This window comes from Hibiscus syriacus, unplaced genomic scaffold, assembly GCF_006381635.1.
Source record: "Hibiscus syriacus cultivar Baekdansim isolate YM2019G1 unplaced genomic scaffold, ASM638163v2 tig00110548_pilon, whole genome shotgun sequence".
NCBI classification, from domain to species: Eukaryota; Viridiplantae; Streptophyta; class Magnoliopsida; order Malvales; family Malvaceae; genus Hibiscus; species Hibiscus syriacus.
Window position 1 is genome coordinate 4,632,298 of NW_024062775.1, and position 19,029 is coordinate 4,651,326.

The 19,029-nt window shown below is 37.4% G+C and overlaps 2 protein-coding genes and 2 pseudogenes across 2 annotated transcripts; all 4 read right to left on the minus strand.

Annotated features, from left to right (window-relative positions):
• Window positions 1–326: 326 nt before the first annotated feature.
• Window positions 327–1,473, minus strand: LOC120131060 (cold shock domain-containing protein 3-like). Its single transcript, XM_039148164.1, has one exon. It carries the CDS (start codon window positions 1,351–1,353, stop codon window positions 610–612), a length of 744 nt encoding a protein of 247 aa, XP_039004095.1. The 5' UTR covers window positions 1,354–1,473; the 3' UTR covers window positions 327–609.
• Window positions 1,474–2,480: 1,007 nt separating this feature from the next.
• LOC120130734 lies at window positions 2,481–4,350 on the minus strand (annotated as a pseudogene).
• A 1,321-nt stretch (window positions 4,351–5,671) lies between these two features.
• On the minus strand, window positions 5,672–7,677 carry LOC120130751 (annotated as a pseudogene).
• Window positions 7,678–17,754: 10,077 nt separating this feature from the next.
• On the minus strand, window positions 17,755–19,029 carry LOC120130632 (protein WUSCHEL-like). Its single transcript, XM_039147834.1, has 3 exons — window positions 18,639–19,029; window positions 18,454–18,551; window positions 17,755–18,144 (listed from the first exon to the last, which is right to left on the minus strand). The coding sequence occupies exons 1-3, from the start codon at window positions 19,027–19,029 to the stop codon at window positions 17,797–17,799; spliced, it is 837 nt and encodes a 278-aa protein (XP_039003765.1). The 3' UTR covers window positions 17,755–17,796.

Genomic DNA, 19,029 nt, shown 5'->3' on the forward strand with positions numbered 1-19,029 from the left:
TGACAATCAATACCCAGACAACATCAAAAACTTCAGCTGGACATAAGAAATATTTTAAGATCACCTATATAGCAGCTAAGAGAGAAGAATCAACATCTCTTCAATTTGGAAGCTGTTATCTAACAACTAGGACGCTATACAACAAAACAGGCATCTATAAAGGCATGGGGCATGGCATAAGCATCACGACTAAACCAAAAAAGCTAGAATCCATTTCATCAAGAGGATCACAGAATACAACAAGATTTAGACAATAACTTCCTTAAAAACATATAGGATCAATGCAGAAGAACAAAGTATTTGAGAAAAAAAGCACCCATAACAATATAGAAACAGTAATTCACAATTGAAAATAGATAAGGAATCGAGAAATAACCCGAAGTCACTGATAATAATCCAAAATAACCAGAACAACAAAATCTAAATTTTAATCCAAGCCATCTCAACTGTGTATCACAATTGGAAAAATTCTCCCCCCATAAAAAAAAAAGAAAAGAGATGGATAAGCCAAAACATCCTTATGTATAACCTCTAAGAACCATAGAGAACCCCAAAACATAGAAAAAGAGAAATATCTACTATTACTCTTTCTTTCCCAGACATTCAAGTTTAAGCTGAAGACTTCAAGTTTGGACACTCCCTTGCAAAATGACCTGCCTCGCCGCATTTAAAGCATTCAGTTCCTTTGTTATTGTTGTTGTTGTTGTTGTTGCAATCCCTCGCCATATGCCCAAACCCTCCACAGTTAAAGCAGCCTCTGCCACCGCCGCCACCACCGCCACTGTTTCTATTGCAGTCCCTGGCAAAGTGCCCAAATCTCCCACAGTTGTAGCACTTTCCAGCCCCACCACCGGAAGATCCGCCAGCATCCCTCCTACAATCCCTCGCAAAATGCCCCGCCTCACCACAATTATAACAAGAGCCCCCACCGCCACTGCCGTACCCAGCGTTATTGTAATTATCGTTATTGTCGTACGAGCCTGCGTTGTTATTGCAATCCCTGGCGAGATGATTCGTATCCCCACATTTATAACACCCGCCGCTCCCGTTCCTCCGATCGTTCCTCCAACCGCCGCCGCCGCCGCGACGATCCTTCTTAATGATTTGAGAGCCACCGAGCGCGGTGACATCAACAGCCTGAGTTTTCCCACTGTTGCCTTGGGAAACGGTGAACTCAACAGATTCGCCCTCGGCGAGGCTACGATAGCCGTCAGATTTGATGGACGATTGATGGACGAAGAGATCTTCGCCGCCATCGTCAGGATGGATAAATCCGAAGCCTTTCTGGTCATCGAACCAGAGGACCTTGCCGGCGGATCTTGATTGCTGTTGGTCTTGCTGTTGCTCAGCCATGGAAGCTGGTTGCGAGATTTGGGATAGTAAAAAGGAACTTTTGATTTGTTTGTTTTAGGGTTTTTGAGTGTGTGAACCAACAAAAGGCGAATTTATAGGGGAAATTTTGGGTTTCAAGAAAAAACTGGTTAGGGGCAAAGGCTACTCTAATTGTTAGGGGTAGCACCGACTTTTTATTCCTCAACTGGTTAGGAATTATAGGGTCAAAATTTATTTTGGAGTCTATAATATTTTTTACAGTGACATATGACGAGTTTCAATAAAAATATTTTTTATTTTAATTTTTTATTTTGATGTGATAGATTTTAATAAGAAAATATTTTATTTGAACTCGTCATTTTGATCTATGAGTTCGAATAAAAAATATTTTCTATTGAAACTCGTTATCTCAGCGTGACGAATTCTAATAACACTGTAAAAAATGTCATAGATCTCAAAATAAATTTTAACTTATTTTAATGAACTATATAAAAAACTCTTTATCTGCTAAATCATCCAATTATAGGTAAAATATTTTAGAAAAATGACCTCTATACTATACATGATTCTCATATCAGCCCTTAGAGATTGTTTTGGTAAGAGATATTTCTTAAGCTGTACTTTTTTCATTTTATCCAAAGTGTACAACATTCAATAACAATAGTCACACCCTCATTGATTAATATTATTTTAATTTTTTAATTTTATAAATCAAACAGTTCAATCAAGTTACTTTGTCTTTAATATTTGATTGAAAAACTAACATGGTAGTTAAAAAGAACGATATAATTACACATTTTACAATTTACCCCGGCAATATTCATCCAAATTAAACGTCGAATCAATCAGATATCAATTGTTATAAAAAAGCATTTGCAGGTGTAGCCCTCAAAGCCAATCAAGCATTGGATACATGTGAAACACATGCTCATTAGAATAAGCAGGGGAAATTGTAAGTTTCATTTACTATTCCACGATGCTAAGATTTGGCTATAAAATCCCATTTATTTCATTAATACGACCTCAAATAAAAGAAGGCACCCCCTATCTACATAACGCAATGGAAATCCTGATAGGATATGGCTGCTCAAAAAAGAAGAAGAAGCAATAATTGGTGGGGCTGATTTGTACATGCAGTCTACGGTTGAATAGGGGTTCAGGGTTCATTCACCATCTGCTGCAGCAAGTGAGACCATTATGTCATCAATTCCCTTCTCCATGCCTTTCAACCCACACATGTAAACAAAGGTGTTGTCTCTCTTGAGTAATTCCCACAGCTCTTTTGCAAATTCAGCCATTCGGGTCTGAATGTACATCTTCTCTCCTTTATCAGTAGTTTGTTCTCTGCTCACAGCAAAGTCCAGCCTGATGTTGTCTGGATTCTTCTCCTTCATTTTCTCAAATTCCTGAGCACATGACATTTGGACATTTCATTCGGAGAATCAGACAAGTCCATGGATTTCTTTTTCCAGCTTTGAATGCTTACCTCCTTGTACAACAATGAGCTACTTGTAGGAACACCAAGGAAGAGCCATGGCAAACCGTTGAAACTCATTAGTACAATAAACATATTGATGAGTTCATGCCGCTGGTAATGATTCTCTCTTTTTTTTTTTTTTTTACCTTGTAGTCTTCATGCTTTTCAAAGAACATTTTCCACAAAAATTATCGGAGCGATTCCGGTTCCAGTAGCAAGCTGTAATGAAGTAACTGAGTGAAAAATGTTGTTTTGGAGCATCAGTTAATCAATATGATGGAATCTGCATTTTTCAATGAATGAATGATAATCTTGGTCATATACGAACCATGACGATTGTGGCATTAGGATCTTTTGGCATAATCATTTCCTTTCCAACAGGTCCTGTGATTTTAACTTCTGCCCCAGGTTTCAAGTCACCTGAAGATTAAGATCAAAGCATTTTAGCATCAGTACAGTAAATCAACTACATTATCCTTTAACAAGTGAACATCATGATGAAACATGAAGAGTGCTGCATTATTACACAAGAATTTTGAGCAAACTCTTTTAACAAGTTCTCCTTGTTTGTTGGTGTATACCAGACGTTTCACACATAGGGATACCTGTAATAATACAATAAGATCATACAAAAAAAAAAAAACAGTAGAGCTGCATGCTAACAGGTATATAGATATCCATCACATGATTTGCATCTTAAACTGAAAAGAAAATTAAGTTTTGAAGGTAAACTCACAGTTTTAGAGTCCCCAAAATCACCAATAGCACTGCTAGCAATAGAGTATAATCTCAGCTTGTGAGGTTTCCCATTCTTGTCAACGCCATCAGGAATCACCCCAATGGATTGCCCTTCTCTGTAAGGAAGCTCTCCTGATCCAATCCTACCAGCCAGTCAGCTAAAAATGAAAGGTTGTTTTTTCATAGACAATTTCATAGATATGCAAGTCTCCATTACCATTGAATCATCCGATGTTTTCTCTTCTTTTTTTCACATAGACATACATGCAAATATGTTAAAGGATTTGATTTTGGCATACCCTCAGTGCTGAAGACCATATGCCAAGTCTCTCCAGGAGCATCATCGCCGGTGATCTTAGTGTTTAAAAGGCATCTGCCAATGTAAGGCTCCTTTGGCTTGAACTTGTTAACCACAATACCTTCATCGTCCTTCTTGGATTCCTTCACAACTTTTGCAGGAGCTTCAGTTGTAACCTGCGCTCATCGGAAACCAATCTCCCTCCACTCGACACATCTCTGTAGTAAAACGAAACCTAAAAAAACAAGAAACAGTTCAACAGCTCACCAACTGCATGTAAACTAGTACAAACAAGAGAAGTTGTTACCTTCTTGAATGTGATTCTTTCAGGAGAAATGATAGAAGTTCGAGTGGTACAAGGAAAGGAGACTGCAGCAGTTACAGCAGCCATGGCTATTGAGGATGAAGAAGTAAAGAGAGGAGGAAATGTTATTTGATGTGTAGTTGTTGGTGAAGAAGTAATGGGGATGAGATGAGAAAATCTAAAAGGATGTGGTTGGTATTCTTCTCTATTCGTTTGAGTTTGGATGCTGAATTGGGTGGAGATTTGAAGCCTCTACGAGGATAAGTCTATGTGCAAATCACCAAATGTATGACTCTCACTCACCATTTATATGTACACATTTCTTTTTATGTGAATTACAGCATTTTCGTCTATTCGTCAACTGTTTAAACAGAGATTAAATTCGTCGAATAAAAAATACAATATGAAATAGAAGATGGCCAGGGGGTCCAAAGATGACTTTGGGTTAACTTATTTGAGTCCACCAAATCAATCCATGGTCAGATTTTTCAGCCCAATTTACAAGTTGAATTTTGCTTTCGGTGCCCAACATCCCATTCTATATAAGTACATTGATATTCATCCCATTCTTGTGGGTGGTTTTGACTTTTGACATGTATATTCACATTTCTTCACTTGGATTTGTTGATTCATTTTTGAAAATGAGCAAATTTGACTCAGTTTCATGGTTTGCTCCTTTCAGAATATCACTCAGATTTTCTCTCTTTTTTTGTCAAATTCTATTATTAATCTCTATACTATGCACAAGTTCAGAATTTAATTCTTATATTATACTTTGATCTTGTATAGTCTGTGTAATTTTGAAAATTTGAATTAGATCCAAATAGTAACTACTGAATCTACCAAGTGAAATTCTGCTGGTAGTTCATCTACCAGGCCTATGGTGCAGAATCAAATTATGTTCTCCTATTTAATCATTTTTAGTCTTTGTAATTTAGAAATAGTATATGGATTAAATCCACAACTTAAGCACAAAACAACGACCAATGATAAAATTTGACCTACTTTTTTTCCTTCAATTTTCCTTGGGTTTAACCAAAGGATGAAAAGATAAATGGTTGTCAAATAAATTGGTAGGAATTTGACAGAGGAAAACATTTCGAATAATACAGTAGAAATGGGGGAGAGAGAGAAAAAGACAAGGACATTAGCACATATTTTACCTACTTTTATTTGCTCATAAACCACTTGCTGCAAGAGGTATAAATGCATGGCGGAACCAGACTCAAATTCCTTGTAGGTGACAACCTAGGCAGGCCGGTTTTAGTTTGTTGATGGAATTTGATGACAGCAAAAAAAAAAAAAAAAGTTAAGAGCAACTGGTTTGAAAGGATCCAACCCCCCATTAATGAGGCCGAATCATTCTTTTATGTGGTTAGAAACCACTTCAAAAATTCCAGGTCAACTTCAACTTATAGGAGCCATGCAATTATGATCCGCCGTAGAAGACGACTGCTAACTGTATGTACACTGCCTTAGAATGATGAATCTGAAGAAAATGATGGGATATTGTTCTCGATTGAATCAATGAAACCCCCTTGAACCTCTAGACTGATACAGCTCCAATCTACTTTTGGCTTCTGGTAGAATTCTGTCCACTGTTTCGTCCTGGGTCATCTTGAATTGCTTGGATGCCCATTCCAGCACCATCAGCACTTCGGCTTGGGCGAGTTCTTCGCTGTCGGCTACGTGGAGGGCAATGTAGCATAGGAGAACTAATGCTGAGTGCTGAACAATTGGTTCCCCGAAATACACTAGCTGAATCAAATGCTTCGCACCCCCTGCTCTAATGATTGACTTGGAGTGACCGAGGTGTAGGTAGTTGTTGGTGCAAGCGAATTTGGTAAGAGCAATGGCAGCCTCGTTGCAAACTTCGGCTTCCCTATCGTCGAGAAGTTTAACCAATGGGAAATCATCCTCGTTTCGGTTGCTCGAAACGTCCTCGCCAGATTACCGATGGCCTTGATACAAGGAATCAGCAATTCTGAATCGGCCTTCTCGATTATCTTCAACAGCTGATCCACAACGAGCTTACAAGCATGAGAGTTCGGTTTAAACGCAGACCTTCTCAAATCGGTATCCTGCTCTGCCACAGCTGTGATCTCCATCAACGCCATGGCTGAATTAAGCCGGATTTCTTTGGTTCCTTTTTCTAACAAAACAGCAAAACATAGCAGCGCTCTAGACTCGGTGATACTCCGACAGATGGTCGAATTCCCCTTGGCTAGATTCCATAAAGCTCTAGCAGCCATTGCCTTCATATAAGCCTTAGCAGCAATATCTTCTGCTTCCCTTCCCATTATATTCTGCTGCTGCCGTTGTTGATGATGAACTTGATGAAATTGCTTTGCATTGCCCTGACTGTTACTCCTAACATGATTATTACCCGGCATTGCCATGGTATTGGTAACCACATTGTGCATCTGATTTGGCATTTGCTTCCCCATTGGATGTGGAATCGGATTCCGGTGATCATCATCAACAACATTCTTCACATCATTCGCGTTCGAATTAGTACTGCTCGCCATAATCACCGCGTGGATCGACGTCGCCTTGTTACTAGCAATGGTGTAATTGCTGTGTTCTTGAATGGTTTCAAACGCCAAATGACTGACGAGTAACCGGATTATGTTATGCTGAGCGAACAAATCTTGGCATTTTGGGTAATTAGCAGCCAGCTCCGACACCGCCCAGGCCGTCACGGCTTGAACTTTCATCGGAGCTTCTTTGAGGATTTTCGCAAACACTGTGACAACACCAGCGTGGATCAAGTGCTCCACGCATTCCGGGTCCCGACCCAGAAGGCCAATTGCTCTGGCGGCGTTTTCTTGGCCTTCCATTTTCCCTTCTTTGACTAATTTCAATAACGGTCCAACGCCTCCTTCTTCGATAATCAGTTTGCCATACCGGTCATTGTCTCTGGTTAGCGAAACAAGCGAAGCCGCCGAGTCGGACCGGTCGTCGAGTGAACCGGTGTAAAGAATCGCGATTTGTTCCCAAATTAAGCATAAAATCGGCTCGTTCGCAGCGATCGGAGGAAGTCCTAAGTGTGCACCGTCGACGGAGGCCGAAACATGGAGAAGCCAAGAAACATCACCGATTGAGTTCTCGAGCTGAGAATACATTTTTCGGAACGCGGCGGCAGGGATGATAGTGAACACGCGCTTCATGAAGCCGTTGGCACGGCATTTGAAGACCAAAGAAAGAGCTTTACCAAGGACCTGTTCGGTATCATCGATAATGCGGCGCGTAGGGCGTTCGTAAAGGTCGGAACTCGCACGCGCCGCTTGTCGGAGCAAGCCAGCAAGCTTCTCTGACTTGGACTTAAGCTCCAAACACTCTTGCTTGAACGAATTTGCCTCATCCGCCGCTTTCGCTACTTGGTCTGCTAACTGAATTGGCCTCGCCAATATTTGCTTCACCATATCCGCCATCACACCAACAAAGCCAGAGCCAAAGTCAAAACCAAAAATAAAAACGTAAACTTGATCAGATAAATGAAAAAATAAACCAGCTCGAAGAGAAAAGGGTTGAAATTTAATGGGGTTTTGGCCTTTTATAAGCTTATAGTAAAAGGCTTGACGAGCGGAGGAAATGGAAAGCAAAATTAGCGGAGTTAATTGCTGATGGGATTTTGGCCTTTGCGCTGTAAAGGGTCAATCGCCGTTCACGGAAGAGGAGTTTTACAAGGTCCAACGCGCTTTCATCTTCTTGTTTATATAACATTTGTTTAGGTGGTGATGGCTTTCACGACTGTTGCTGCAGCAGCTGTTGTAATTTCATTTAGGAAGAAAATAATTGAAGGAGATGAGAGAGGGCTGAATTGTACGAATCAATTGAGACATGTGCTATCATTTATTTATTTAGGGTTTAAATTTCATCATCAATGCATATAAAAGTAGTTGCTTTTGGCGGCCAATGGCCATGGGGACATGGAGGCAATAACCAACCCCAAAGAGTTAGGAAGGTCTGGCTCACGTGTAAAACCAATGGCGCAACTAGGAAGCTGGATTGGGCCCACCGAGCAGCACGAGCAGGGCTGTACGAAAATAAGGTAAATGAATTTCATGAAACTTTGGGTTGAGAGAAGAAATTCATGAAATTTATATCAACTATTAATATATTATTTTGTTGAGTCCATCAACTATTAAAAGTTATGAAATGGTCACTCAATTATTAATACATTCCAATTTTATAATTTTTCGTTTAGGGGTGAGCGTTCGATCGAGTCGAGTCGAGTTATTCGAGTTGACGAGTCCTATCTTACAACTTGAAGTTGACTTGAATTCTTTTAGAGTTGAATTTTGAGTTTCTGCTTAAATTTAATTATAAATATTTATAATATTATGATATTATTTTATTTCGATTTAAATGGTTTTTATAACCATATACAATATATATATATTTCTTCATTTTTTTATATGTGATATACATATATCATACAAAGTCGATGAACTTGACTCAAACTTGAAAACAAATCTACTAATTATTAAAAAGTTTGATTTGAACTTAAAAAAATTTCGAATCGATTAGAGTTTATGAAATTACTATCAACTTCCACCTTATCCGTTAAACATCAATAATACAACAACTCAAACTCATATATATATATATATATATATATATATATATATATATATATATATATCCTCTTTAACCATTAAATGTTAAATGCTACATATATTAAATGTTACTTTTACACAGTGATTGAGATCCCACAAAAGGCAATGTTCTTATCAGTTACGAGTACAAACGACGAAGGATGGTTCCTCTCCTAGTGGTTGCATGCGAAAGTGTTGGAATCTGATTTATTTACCGATATCCAAACCTTTCCCACTTTAATATGTTCCCTTAAAAGACAGACTTTAAGCAATTTCATCATGACCCATATAAGGTGAATAAAGCATCTCCAATTTCCTTTTTTAGATTTTAAGATATTTGAATTGTTTAACATAAATTACCAAATTAAATTCTTAATTCAAATTTCAAATTACTTAAATATAAATTCTTTTTTCTCATCAATTTTTTAATTCTTTCATACCTACTTAAATACTTTATAACAAATGGTGCAGTACAAATTTAGAACTTTTTATGTACCCATTTATTTAACCTATGCAAATAACCATACGCTAAGTACATCTTTACAATAAATACAATTTGATCCAACTAATGTAACAGAAAAATTTTCGGTTGAACAGAAAAATATAACATTCTTCATAACATTTTAGGTTCAACTAAAATATTAGAAAATGTTAACATTTTAGTCTGTATTCAACCAAAAATATTATATTTTTATCACATTTTTTATTACGTCAATTCTCTATCATTCTTTACCCTTAGATTAGGCTACCACACAACATAATCACCATCTTTAAGCGAGTGATCGAGTAAAGCAATATACATAGCAAATGTGGAACGCCGATTATCAGGAACTATGATGAGCAGGAAACACTCCCAATACTATTGATTAACTCCAGTTTTTATCGAATCGAAACTGATTAAATAAAAAAAAATTTGTTAACAAATATTATTTTAATATTTAATTTGTATTTGATTTTTCCAATTAAGTTAAACTAAATATGAGACATTTTTTTAGATAATCAATAGAAAAAAATGCAGTTGGCCATTTGCATGCATGGAATGATGTTCTCGATGAGATAGTTTATCAACTATATGAGACAAGATTAAATAAATTACTGTACAATGTATGCATGTATAAGAAAATGACTGAAGTCAGGCACCCAACTGCTATGTATAGAATGGAAGAGACGTTTAGAGGGAAGCACACAAGATTCGTGTACAACAGTGATGATGAGATGGAAAGGGAAAAAAGGTGATGCAATGCGGTTGAAGGGATTGCCAACGCCCAAAAGTTAGCTCCTGCGCTTTCCTATAGAGGATATAGATCGGTTGTCTTTCTTGACACCCACCTCTCAACTTTTTTTTGTCATTTTACAGCATGTTTCTTCGAAAAGATACCATGAAAGAAAGATTGCACATCAACTCCATTTGCAAAAACTGTGCATATTATTCATGTGTGATTGAGAGTAATCTAATAAAGATTTTGTCATGGATGGGACAGAGAAACCAAAGATGAAAGGGGAATTGGGTTTGAGTACGATGAAATTAGGGTTGAAAGAGGCAAAAATTAGAGAATTAGGGATTAAAGAATTGGATGAAGAAATGTGGAGCCAAAACGACAAAGGAATTGGCATTGAAGAAACATAGAATCAAAACGACAAGAGAAATGGTGTTCAGGAAATGGGCTCAAAGCAAGCTGATCCGTTAGAGTAATTGAGGCTGATCCGTTGGAGTAATTGAGGCTGATCTGTTGGGCAAGTAAATCCAATTCAGCTGGAGGAAGTAACGACAATAGTACATTGTACAACATAAAAACATAATGGATTGTACTGGAAATCTAAGAAAAATCTAATGAAATTCTGAATTTATTTTTCCTTCTTCTTCTAATTTCTCAATCCTTTCTAACCTAAACATAACAATTGGTATTCAGAGCCAGGCTAAAATTGATCTAAATTTTTTTCCAAGATGGGAAAGACTAAGAAGACGTTGAAGATGGGACAGAACGAACAAACCAGGGCTACCATTGATGATCCTGAAGGCTCTCCAAATGCAGAAGTTCTCATTTGGTGGGTCAGCCAAAAGATTGAATGGGAGCAGCAATTGCAATCCTTGGAGGCAACAATGAATGAGACTAAAGGCTATTTGCAGCAACTCTTCAGCCTAATGCAGAAATCTGAGGATGAATCGGGTCAATCTTCACCTGCAACAAATCAAAACACCATGACCAAAATTCAGACACAGGCACTCGAAAAAACCCCTTTACAAGTCACCGTTATTGATTATTGTGATAAATATTCATTTCAACCGCTAGAGCCTGGGATTTTAGCTTCAAAACCTGTATTTCTTGCAGAAAACACTAAGGTACCTTCTAACGTGCATAAATTGAAATTGGGGGGGGGGAATCCAACATAACTTGGGGAACCATCTGTCCTCAAATGTTCTGAGCTAATAAACAAAAGCCTACAAACAACACCATGAGTATGTTTACTCCTAGGCTAAAAATAGAACTTCCATTTTTTAATGGCAGTAAACCCAGGAGTTGGGTGCGGAAGTGTGAAAATATTTTTCTATTTTTTCTATAATGACAGGAAGAAGCTGGAAGTGGTTGCTATGTATCTAAAAGGTAGGGCTGAGACTTGGTTTGATGGCTATATTATGAAGAAAAATCGAGTCTTTTGGCATGAATTTGTGGCATACATTACCTACAGGTTTTATGATAAAGTGTATATTGATGTTATAATTGAGTTTAACAAATTAACTCAAATGTCTTATGTGGAAGAGTATGAGGATAAATTTGAAGAACTTCAACCTTTTATTCTTCAAATTAATCATGGATTGGGGGATGAGTATTTTGTCTCTTGTTTTTGAGTGGGTTGAAAGAGGAAATAAAGCACAAAGTTAAAGTTCTTGAGCCTAAAACAGTGGCTGAAGATGGTAGAAAGGCTAAGATTTATGAGTTATCCATAGAAGTCGAAAATAGAAAAGGGCAAATCGTTTTTAAGTCGAATTTTTTATGCCACCTACAAGAGTTGAAGGGATTCTTGCGATAATGAACCCTCGACTTTATCAACCTCAAAACACTACTAAGCAACAGTTGGTGGATTATCGACGAGCTAATAAACTTTATTTCAAATGTGAAGACAAGTTTGGCCCTGGGCATCAATGTAAACAGAAGAAAATGAACATGATGAAGGATGAGGAAGGCCAAAACTCTGACGTTACTCCTTTGAATCAGGACAATCAAATACAACAACCGATACTATAAGAGAGTGACCAGGATGATGAAGCTTTAGAAATCTCTATTAATGCTCTAATTAGTATTGCTGGTCACATCACCATTAGAATACAAGGTAATGTTAATAGTAAATTATTGAATATCTTGGTTGATAGGGGAGTACCCATAGCTTTATTACTCCATGATGTGCAAAGGAAGGAATGGATGTAGTACAAACTGATCATTTAGTCATCACTGTGGCTAGTGGGAAACGGCTTCACAGTACAACAAGGATTAATTAATTTACATGGAATATGTAGGGATATGGCTTTGTCCATGATTTCAGAGTACTGCAAATGGGGGGAAGTGATATGGTTTTGGGGGTTGAATGGATGAAGAAATTTAGCCCTATTACCTTGGATTTCAATGAAATGACATTGACTTTCAAGAAAGATGAGAATCTTATTTCATTGTAGGGTGGTCATCGGATACCTTATGTAAAGATGATTTCATGAGACAAGATGCAAAAATTGACTTTAAAACAACCCGAGGTTATTAGAGAACTCTATTGGTTAAGTGCAGAAATTGATTCTCAGGAAGTTCCAGCTATACTTCAGCCTTTACTTGCAGCTTATCAGCAAGTTTTTGATGAACCAAAAGGATTGCCTCCGGTTCGAAACCATGATCATGCTATTGTTCTTAAAGACGACGCTCCGCCAATTAATTTGAGACCATATCGTTTTCATTATCAGTAAAAATCTGAGGTCGAGAAACAGGTTAAGGAATTATTGGTGCTTCAATTATCCAGACCAGTAAGAGTCCGTTTGCTTCTCCATGTTTGCTGGTCAAGAAGAATGATGGTACTTGGAGGTATTGTGTTGATTACCAACAGCTCAACCAATGGACAGTCAACAACAAATTTCCAATTCATGTGGTCGAGGATTTTTTAGATTAGTTGATAAGGTCAATTTTTTCTTCAAAAATTGATTTACAGTCGGGATATTGGAAGATCCTCATCAAGAAGAAAGATGTCAATAAGACATCATTTGAAACTCATCACGACCACTTTGAGTTTAACGTAATGCCATTCGACCTAACAAATGCACCAGCCACATTTCAATCATTAATGAATGATATATTTGGACAATACTTACGGAATTTTGTTTTGGTGTTTTTGACGATATTTTGATTTATAGTCCTTCTTTAGAGGACAATGTGTATCATTTGGAATTCGTTTTGCAAATTCTTAAAACTAATCAACTTTTTTCAAGAAGGGTAAAGTGTTTTTTGGACGACAGTAGGTTGAATACTTGGGGCACATTATTTCTTCTAAAGGAGTTGCTACAAACCCCTCTAAAGTGGAGGCAATGAGAAATTGGCAACTTCCAAAAATTTTAAAATCCTTGTGTGGATTTTTAGGGTTGACTGAATACTACATAAAATTTATTAAGAACTATAGTGAGCTTAGCCGACCTCTCACCAATATGCTAAAAAAGGACAATTTTACTTGGTCTACAGCTGCTAAGGAAGCTTTGAATTATTGAAGGATGATATGTGCAGAGCCCTTATCTTAGCTTTGCCAGATTTTTTGAAAAGTTTTTGTTTAGAGACTGACACGAGTTCCGTGGGATTGGGGTTGTCTTATCTCAAGAAGGTCGTCCTATAGCTTATCTTAGTAAAGCACAAGGAGTTCGACATGCAAATATGTCCATCTATGAGAAATAATATTTGGCGATTTTGATGGATATTACAAAATGGAGACATTATTTGGAAGCTTGACCATTTATTATCAAAACTGAACATGAGCCACTCAAACATTTATTGGAACATAAATTAACAATGACTATCCAGAAATGAGGCCTTACTAAACTGCTTGGACTCGACTATACAATTAAATTCAGGAAAGGAAGTTCAAACAAGGTGGCTGATGCTTTAGCGAGATGTTATAAAGAGGAATTTGAACTTCATACTCTCATTACCACTATGATTACACCTACTTAGGTTCAAGAAATTGAAGCTACCTATGCTGATGATACTTTGGCTAAAAAGGTTATTACAACCCTGTCAATACAAACTATAGGACCTGAACAATGGTCATATGTTCGAGGAGTGCTCCGATTTCGGGGGAAATTATATGTTGGGTCTGCTGGTACATTGAGGCAAGAATTACTTAGAAGCTTTCATGATTCTCCCTTGGGTGGACATTCAGGTGGTCAAGCTACTTACCATCGTATAAAAAGTTGTTTTTATTGACCTGGGCTAAAATCTATGATTCTTACTCACGTGCAACAATGTGATATCTTCCAACGAACGAAGAGTCAGCATATTTCTCCTCCAGGTCTGTTGCAACCCCTCCCTATTCCTACTCAAGCTTGGATTGTTATTACTATGGACTTTATTGAAGGGCTTCATACTTCATCTAAGTTCAATACGATTCTAGTGGTTGTTGATAAATTCACTAAGTATAGTCACTTTATATCCCTTTCCCATCCATATACTGTTGTGGAAGTGGCTCGGAAATTTCTAGATAACATTTATCGACTTCATGGTTAACCCCAAATTACAATATCAGATAGGGACAAAATCTTTACAAGCTTGTTTTGGAAAGAGTTTCTAAAATAATTGGGGACATCTACCCTATTCAGTACTGCCTTCCATCCGGAAACAGATGGCCAAACAGAGAGAGTTAATCAGTGCTTGGAGCAGTACCTATGTAGCCAATGTTTTTTTAAGCCAAAAGATTGGGCGAAGTGGCTACCTCAGGCCGAGTGGTGGTACAACACCAATTTCCACACTGTCATCGGCACCACACCATTTCAAGCACTATATGGCTATGAAGCCCCATTATTACAACAACAAACCACTACTCAAGTGCAATCAGTTCAGGAGATCATGCAACACAGAACATAATTGAGTAGAGTTCTAAAAGAGAATTTACTACCAGCTCAGAATAGAATGAAACAACAGGCAGATCGACATCGTACTGAACGTGAATTCAATGTGGGAGATGATGTTTACCTGAAATTACAACCGTATTGACAAACTTCGTTGGCCCTAAGAAATAACTTGAAGCTTTTTGCCAAGTATTTCAGTCCTTACAAAATCATTGAAAAGATTGGATTAGTAGTTTACAAGCTTCGTTTGCCACCACAATCCAAGATTCACCTAGTTTTTCACATGAGTTTATTGAAGAAAAAGATTTGGTCAAATGTGCTTACCTGTCTCGATGCTCCAGAGGTAGGAGATGACGTACAATTGAAAATTTACCCGGTTATTGTTCTTGACAAGTGGAGCGTGGAGCGTCAAAATTGGCCAGTTACTCAGCTTTTTATTCAGTGGTCGAATTTTTCACTGGAGAACGCCACTAGGGAGGATTATTCTGCCTTGAAGTCTCAATTTCCTAACTTCGATCCTTGGGGTCAAGGATCTACTGCAGGGGAGGGTAATGTCATGGATATGACAGAGAAACCAAAGATGAAAGGGGATTTGGGGTTAAGTACGATGAAATTAGGGCTGAAAGAGGTGAAAATTAGAGAATTAGGGATTAAAGAATCGGCTGAAGAAATGTGGAGCCAAAACGACAAAGGAATTGGCGTTGAAGAAACAGAGAATCAAAACGACAAGAGAAATGGTGTTGAGGGAAAGGGCTCAAAGCAAGTTGATCCATTGGAGTAATTGAGGTTGATCGGTTGGGCAAGTAAATCCAATTTAGCTTGAGGAAGTAATGGCAATAGTACATTGTACAAAATAAAAACAGAATGGATTGTACTGGAAATCAAAGAAAAATCTAATGAAATTCTGAATTCCTTTTTGCTTCTTCTTCTGATTTCTCAATCCTTTCTACCCTAAACATAACAGATTTATCATCTTATCCTTTACTTTTACCTGATTTTATTCATCTTTATTTTTGTTACATTTCCGTCCAAGCCATATTTTTTTTCTTTAATCGGGCTCCGATGAACATTATGGATGTAAATAGAAATATTAAAGGGTTGGCATATCTTACCATATTTGACTTTCACGTTAACTTTTGTGGATTTTTATAGATAACTTGGATATTTTTTACACAGTGGCATTAACAAATGATATTTTTATTCAATTTAAATTTTAAAAATTAATATTTTTAGTGGAAAACCTTCATTTTTCTACTCGTAATCCATGGGAAGCCCAGCTCACGTAGAAAGCCTTCCCGCCGTTCCTCTTAGGTTCGTAAATGGGTCTATTATTTTTTCCTTTTCTCATATATATCTTATTATTATATTAAAAATTCGTACATTTGAAAAAAGAACCCTTTAGAGAAACTTGAAGGACAGAAGATGATATTTGAAAGTGATGAAAAGAAGAAGAAAGAAAGAGTGATGCAACTCGTGACTCAGCCTTTACCGATAATGGGACATAACGCAGTTATGGACTCAAAAAGCTTTCGAAGATCTTGTTGGATCCACTACAAAATCTCCATATATCTATCAACCAGGTCCATAAGCCCTTGTTTCTAGTTTCCCCATTTCAGTCCTCCTCTTCTGAGTCTTTTAACTCGAAATGCATTGGACTCCATCACTGGCCATAAACTCTGAAAATATGTCAAAACCCAAATGAAGGAAAATTATACATCTTGATCCCTTTATGCAATTATGATATCGTGGGGATATGTAACAGTGAGGGGATATACGTATTTTCACACTACGGATTGCATCACCATGCTCCAACTTCATATCATCAAAATCACTTATTGTTGCTACGCTGATAGGTGTGTAGATAGAACGTTCGATGAATTATCCGTTAATTGTTCGTATAACATTAGTTTTTATTCATTTATTAAACTATATAAACAAGTAAGAAGAAGTTTTATATATTCATTTAATAAATCAACAAACATAGAAAATTAGTTTATCTAGTTATTCTTTTTCTTTTATTTTTTATATTTTAAATAGTAGCAAAGATAGAGGTTAAATTAAATTGATTACGATATGAGCTTTGAAGTTTAAACTGTGAAGTTTAAAGATTAATGACATAATTTAACTTTTTTTATTAATATATAAAACCACTCTCAAAATAAACAAACTAACATCCTTACGTGCAAAGTTATAGGTTGTGGTGAATGAGAAATTGGCTGTTGTACCATAGAGGGAGGATGAATCGAGTAATTTGCTGCGTTTTTTTAATGTGGGACAATAGAAGGACTAAACTAGGTATTGGACCCCTTTTATCATAAAGGCCGTACAAGTATACCAAAGTTAATCTCACATTTCATCATCTTCTGACGATTCCCTTTCCTTCCCGGCATGTCTTTTGCCTCCGTATCTTTGTCCATTGATCTTGTTCTTTTTGCCATCGACAAATCTTTTTCCATTTTCTCCCTTAAACAAAAAAAGAACAGAACTCCATATATATAACTCATCACTTTCATTGAATCACTGTCACCCCCAAATAGCCTGTGGTAATGAAAACTGAAAACCACTTGCCCACTGGCTATTCAATCCCCCCTATGAGAAGAGATATTCAAATTCTTTTTGCCTTCTATTTTTTTTGTAAGTTTTGGGATTGATTGGTCAAACCATATTCAGTCCTGCCAGTAACTTGTGCTTGAAAATGGCTACATCACTAATGCTGTCAATCAGTCATTGAGTCAGTGAAGGTGACAGAAAACCATCTCCTTCCAATTTAAACGAAGAATCATATTCATAATCCTTTTTCGTGTGTTAGGTTATTCACTATCATAGAATATTCTTCACAAAAAGACAGAAAAAAAAGCTGCACATAATATGTAGAAACCGATGGTTGCACTGTATGAAAGGCATAATTAGTTAATTAGTAGCTAATTGGGAAGATAGTAGACATCATAATATATTTCATTAGATGGAATCCTGTGATCTGCCAGTATACGAGCTGAGGCTGAGCTCAAGTGAAGCTCGAGAGGCGGTGTAACCATCTTCGGACCTGTACCACCCAAAGTAGCGGCTGTCTGGCTCGGGTTTCATGTTACTGCAAAACTCACTGATGTCCTCGCCGTGCATGGGGAAGAGAGGCAGGGTTTCCATTCGTGGACCTGTATCAGCTTCTTCTTCATAATAATAATAATAATCTTCATCCTCTTGTCCCTCTTCGTGTTTCCCATTGATAAATCTTTTCGTCTCGAAGAAATCGTAAGGCGAAGAATATGCACTTTCTGTACGGCTACCATATGCTGATATTGAGCATTCCTGGGCATAGATAGTTGAGTGAAAAAAAAGTAGAAATTTCTATATACTATATATATATGTGATACTCTCCTGGTGAATTATTGGGGGGTTAATTTAAATGGGGGATTCGTTTTGTCTTGAAGAACAACCTCTAATCTGTTTGGACTTTTTACAAGGAAGCAAACAAAAGGGTTGTTTCTTTTTATAGATGTTTCAAGGGATCATGGGATGAACATTAGCATGTAGAAATATGTCGAGTTAGTTAAATTTCTTACTATTTTAACAGTACTTCCGACTATGACTAGAATGTACTATTTTAACAGTACTTACCCTAAAACTCTTTTCCATGGTGATAGACCCATACCCAAAGTTCCCTATTTGCCCAACAGTAATCACTCCAGTTGAAGAAGAAGATGAAGGGGAATAACCTGCAAACGCAACTCTAGTAAAAAAATAATAATAAATATAATTCCCTGTCTGGAAAGAGGAAAGGGAAAGAGAAAAGAGGGAAGAACCAGGAGCTATGTTGTTATTTGCAAGTGTGGAACTGGTAGGTTTATGCATGGGGACATGATGATGATGAGTTGTGGAAGAGGAGAGCCTAGTCTTTTGCCTCTCACGAGCCTTGTGGTTCTGAAACCAATAAAACACATTCTTGCCTTCGATTTTACCGTACTGTCTAAGTGTAGCAGAAATCCTCTGAATCTGATCACCACTAGGGGACCTAACTCCGTTGTTGTAGTAAAGCTCCTTCAATATTCTAATCTGCTCAGTGGTGGGACTCCACCGTGTACTACTTTGCCTGCACAGAATGCTTCCTTTCCCACTGTCACCACCACTACTATCTTGATCATTTGAACCTAGTTGGTTTTGCTGCTGCTGCTGTTGTTGTTGATGGGGTACCAT

Bases quoted from the DNA above. Each gene is read 5' to 3' on its own strand.
- LOC120131060 (XM_039148164.1), bottom strand. From the start codon at position 1,353: ATGGCTGAGCAACAGCAAGACCAACAGCAATCAAGATCCGCCGGCAAG.
- LOC120130632 (XM_039147834.1), bottom strand. From the start codon at position 19,029: ATGGTACCCCATCAACAACAACAGCAGCAGCAGCAAAACCAACTAGGT. The intron at 18,552-18,638 runs GTTCTTCCCTCT...TTGCGTTTGCAG, and splicing joins AAATAACAACATAGCTCCTG to GTTATTCCCCTTCATCTTCT. The intron at 18,145-18,453 runs GTAAGTACTGTT...ATCTATGCCCAG, and splicing joins CCATGGAAAAGAGTTTTAGG to GAATGCTCAATATCAGCATA.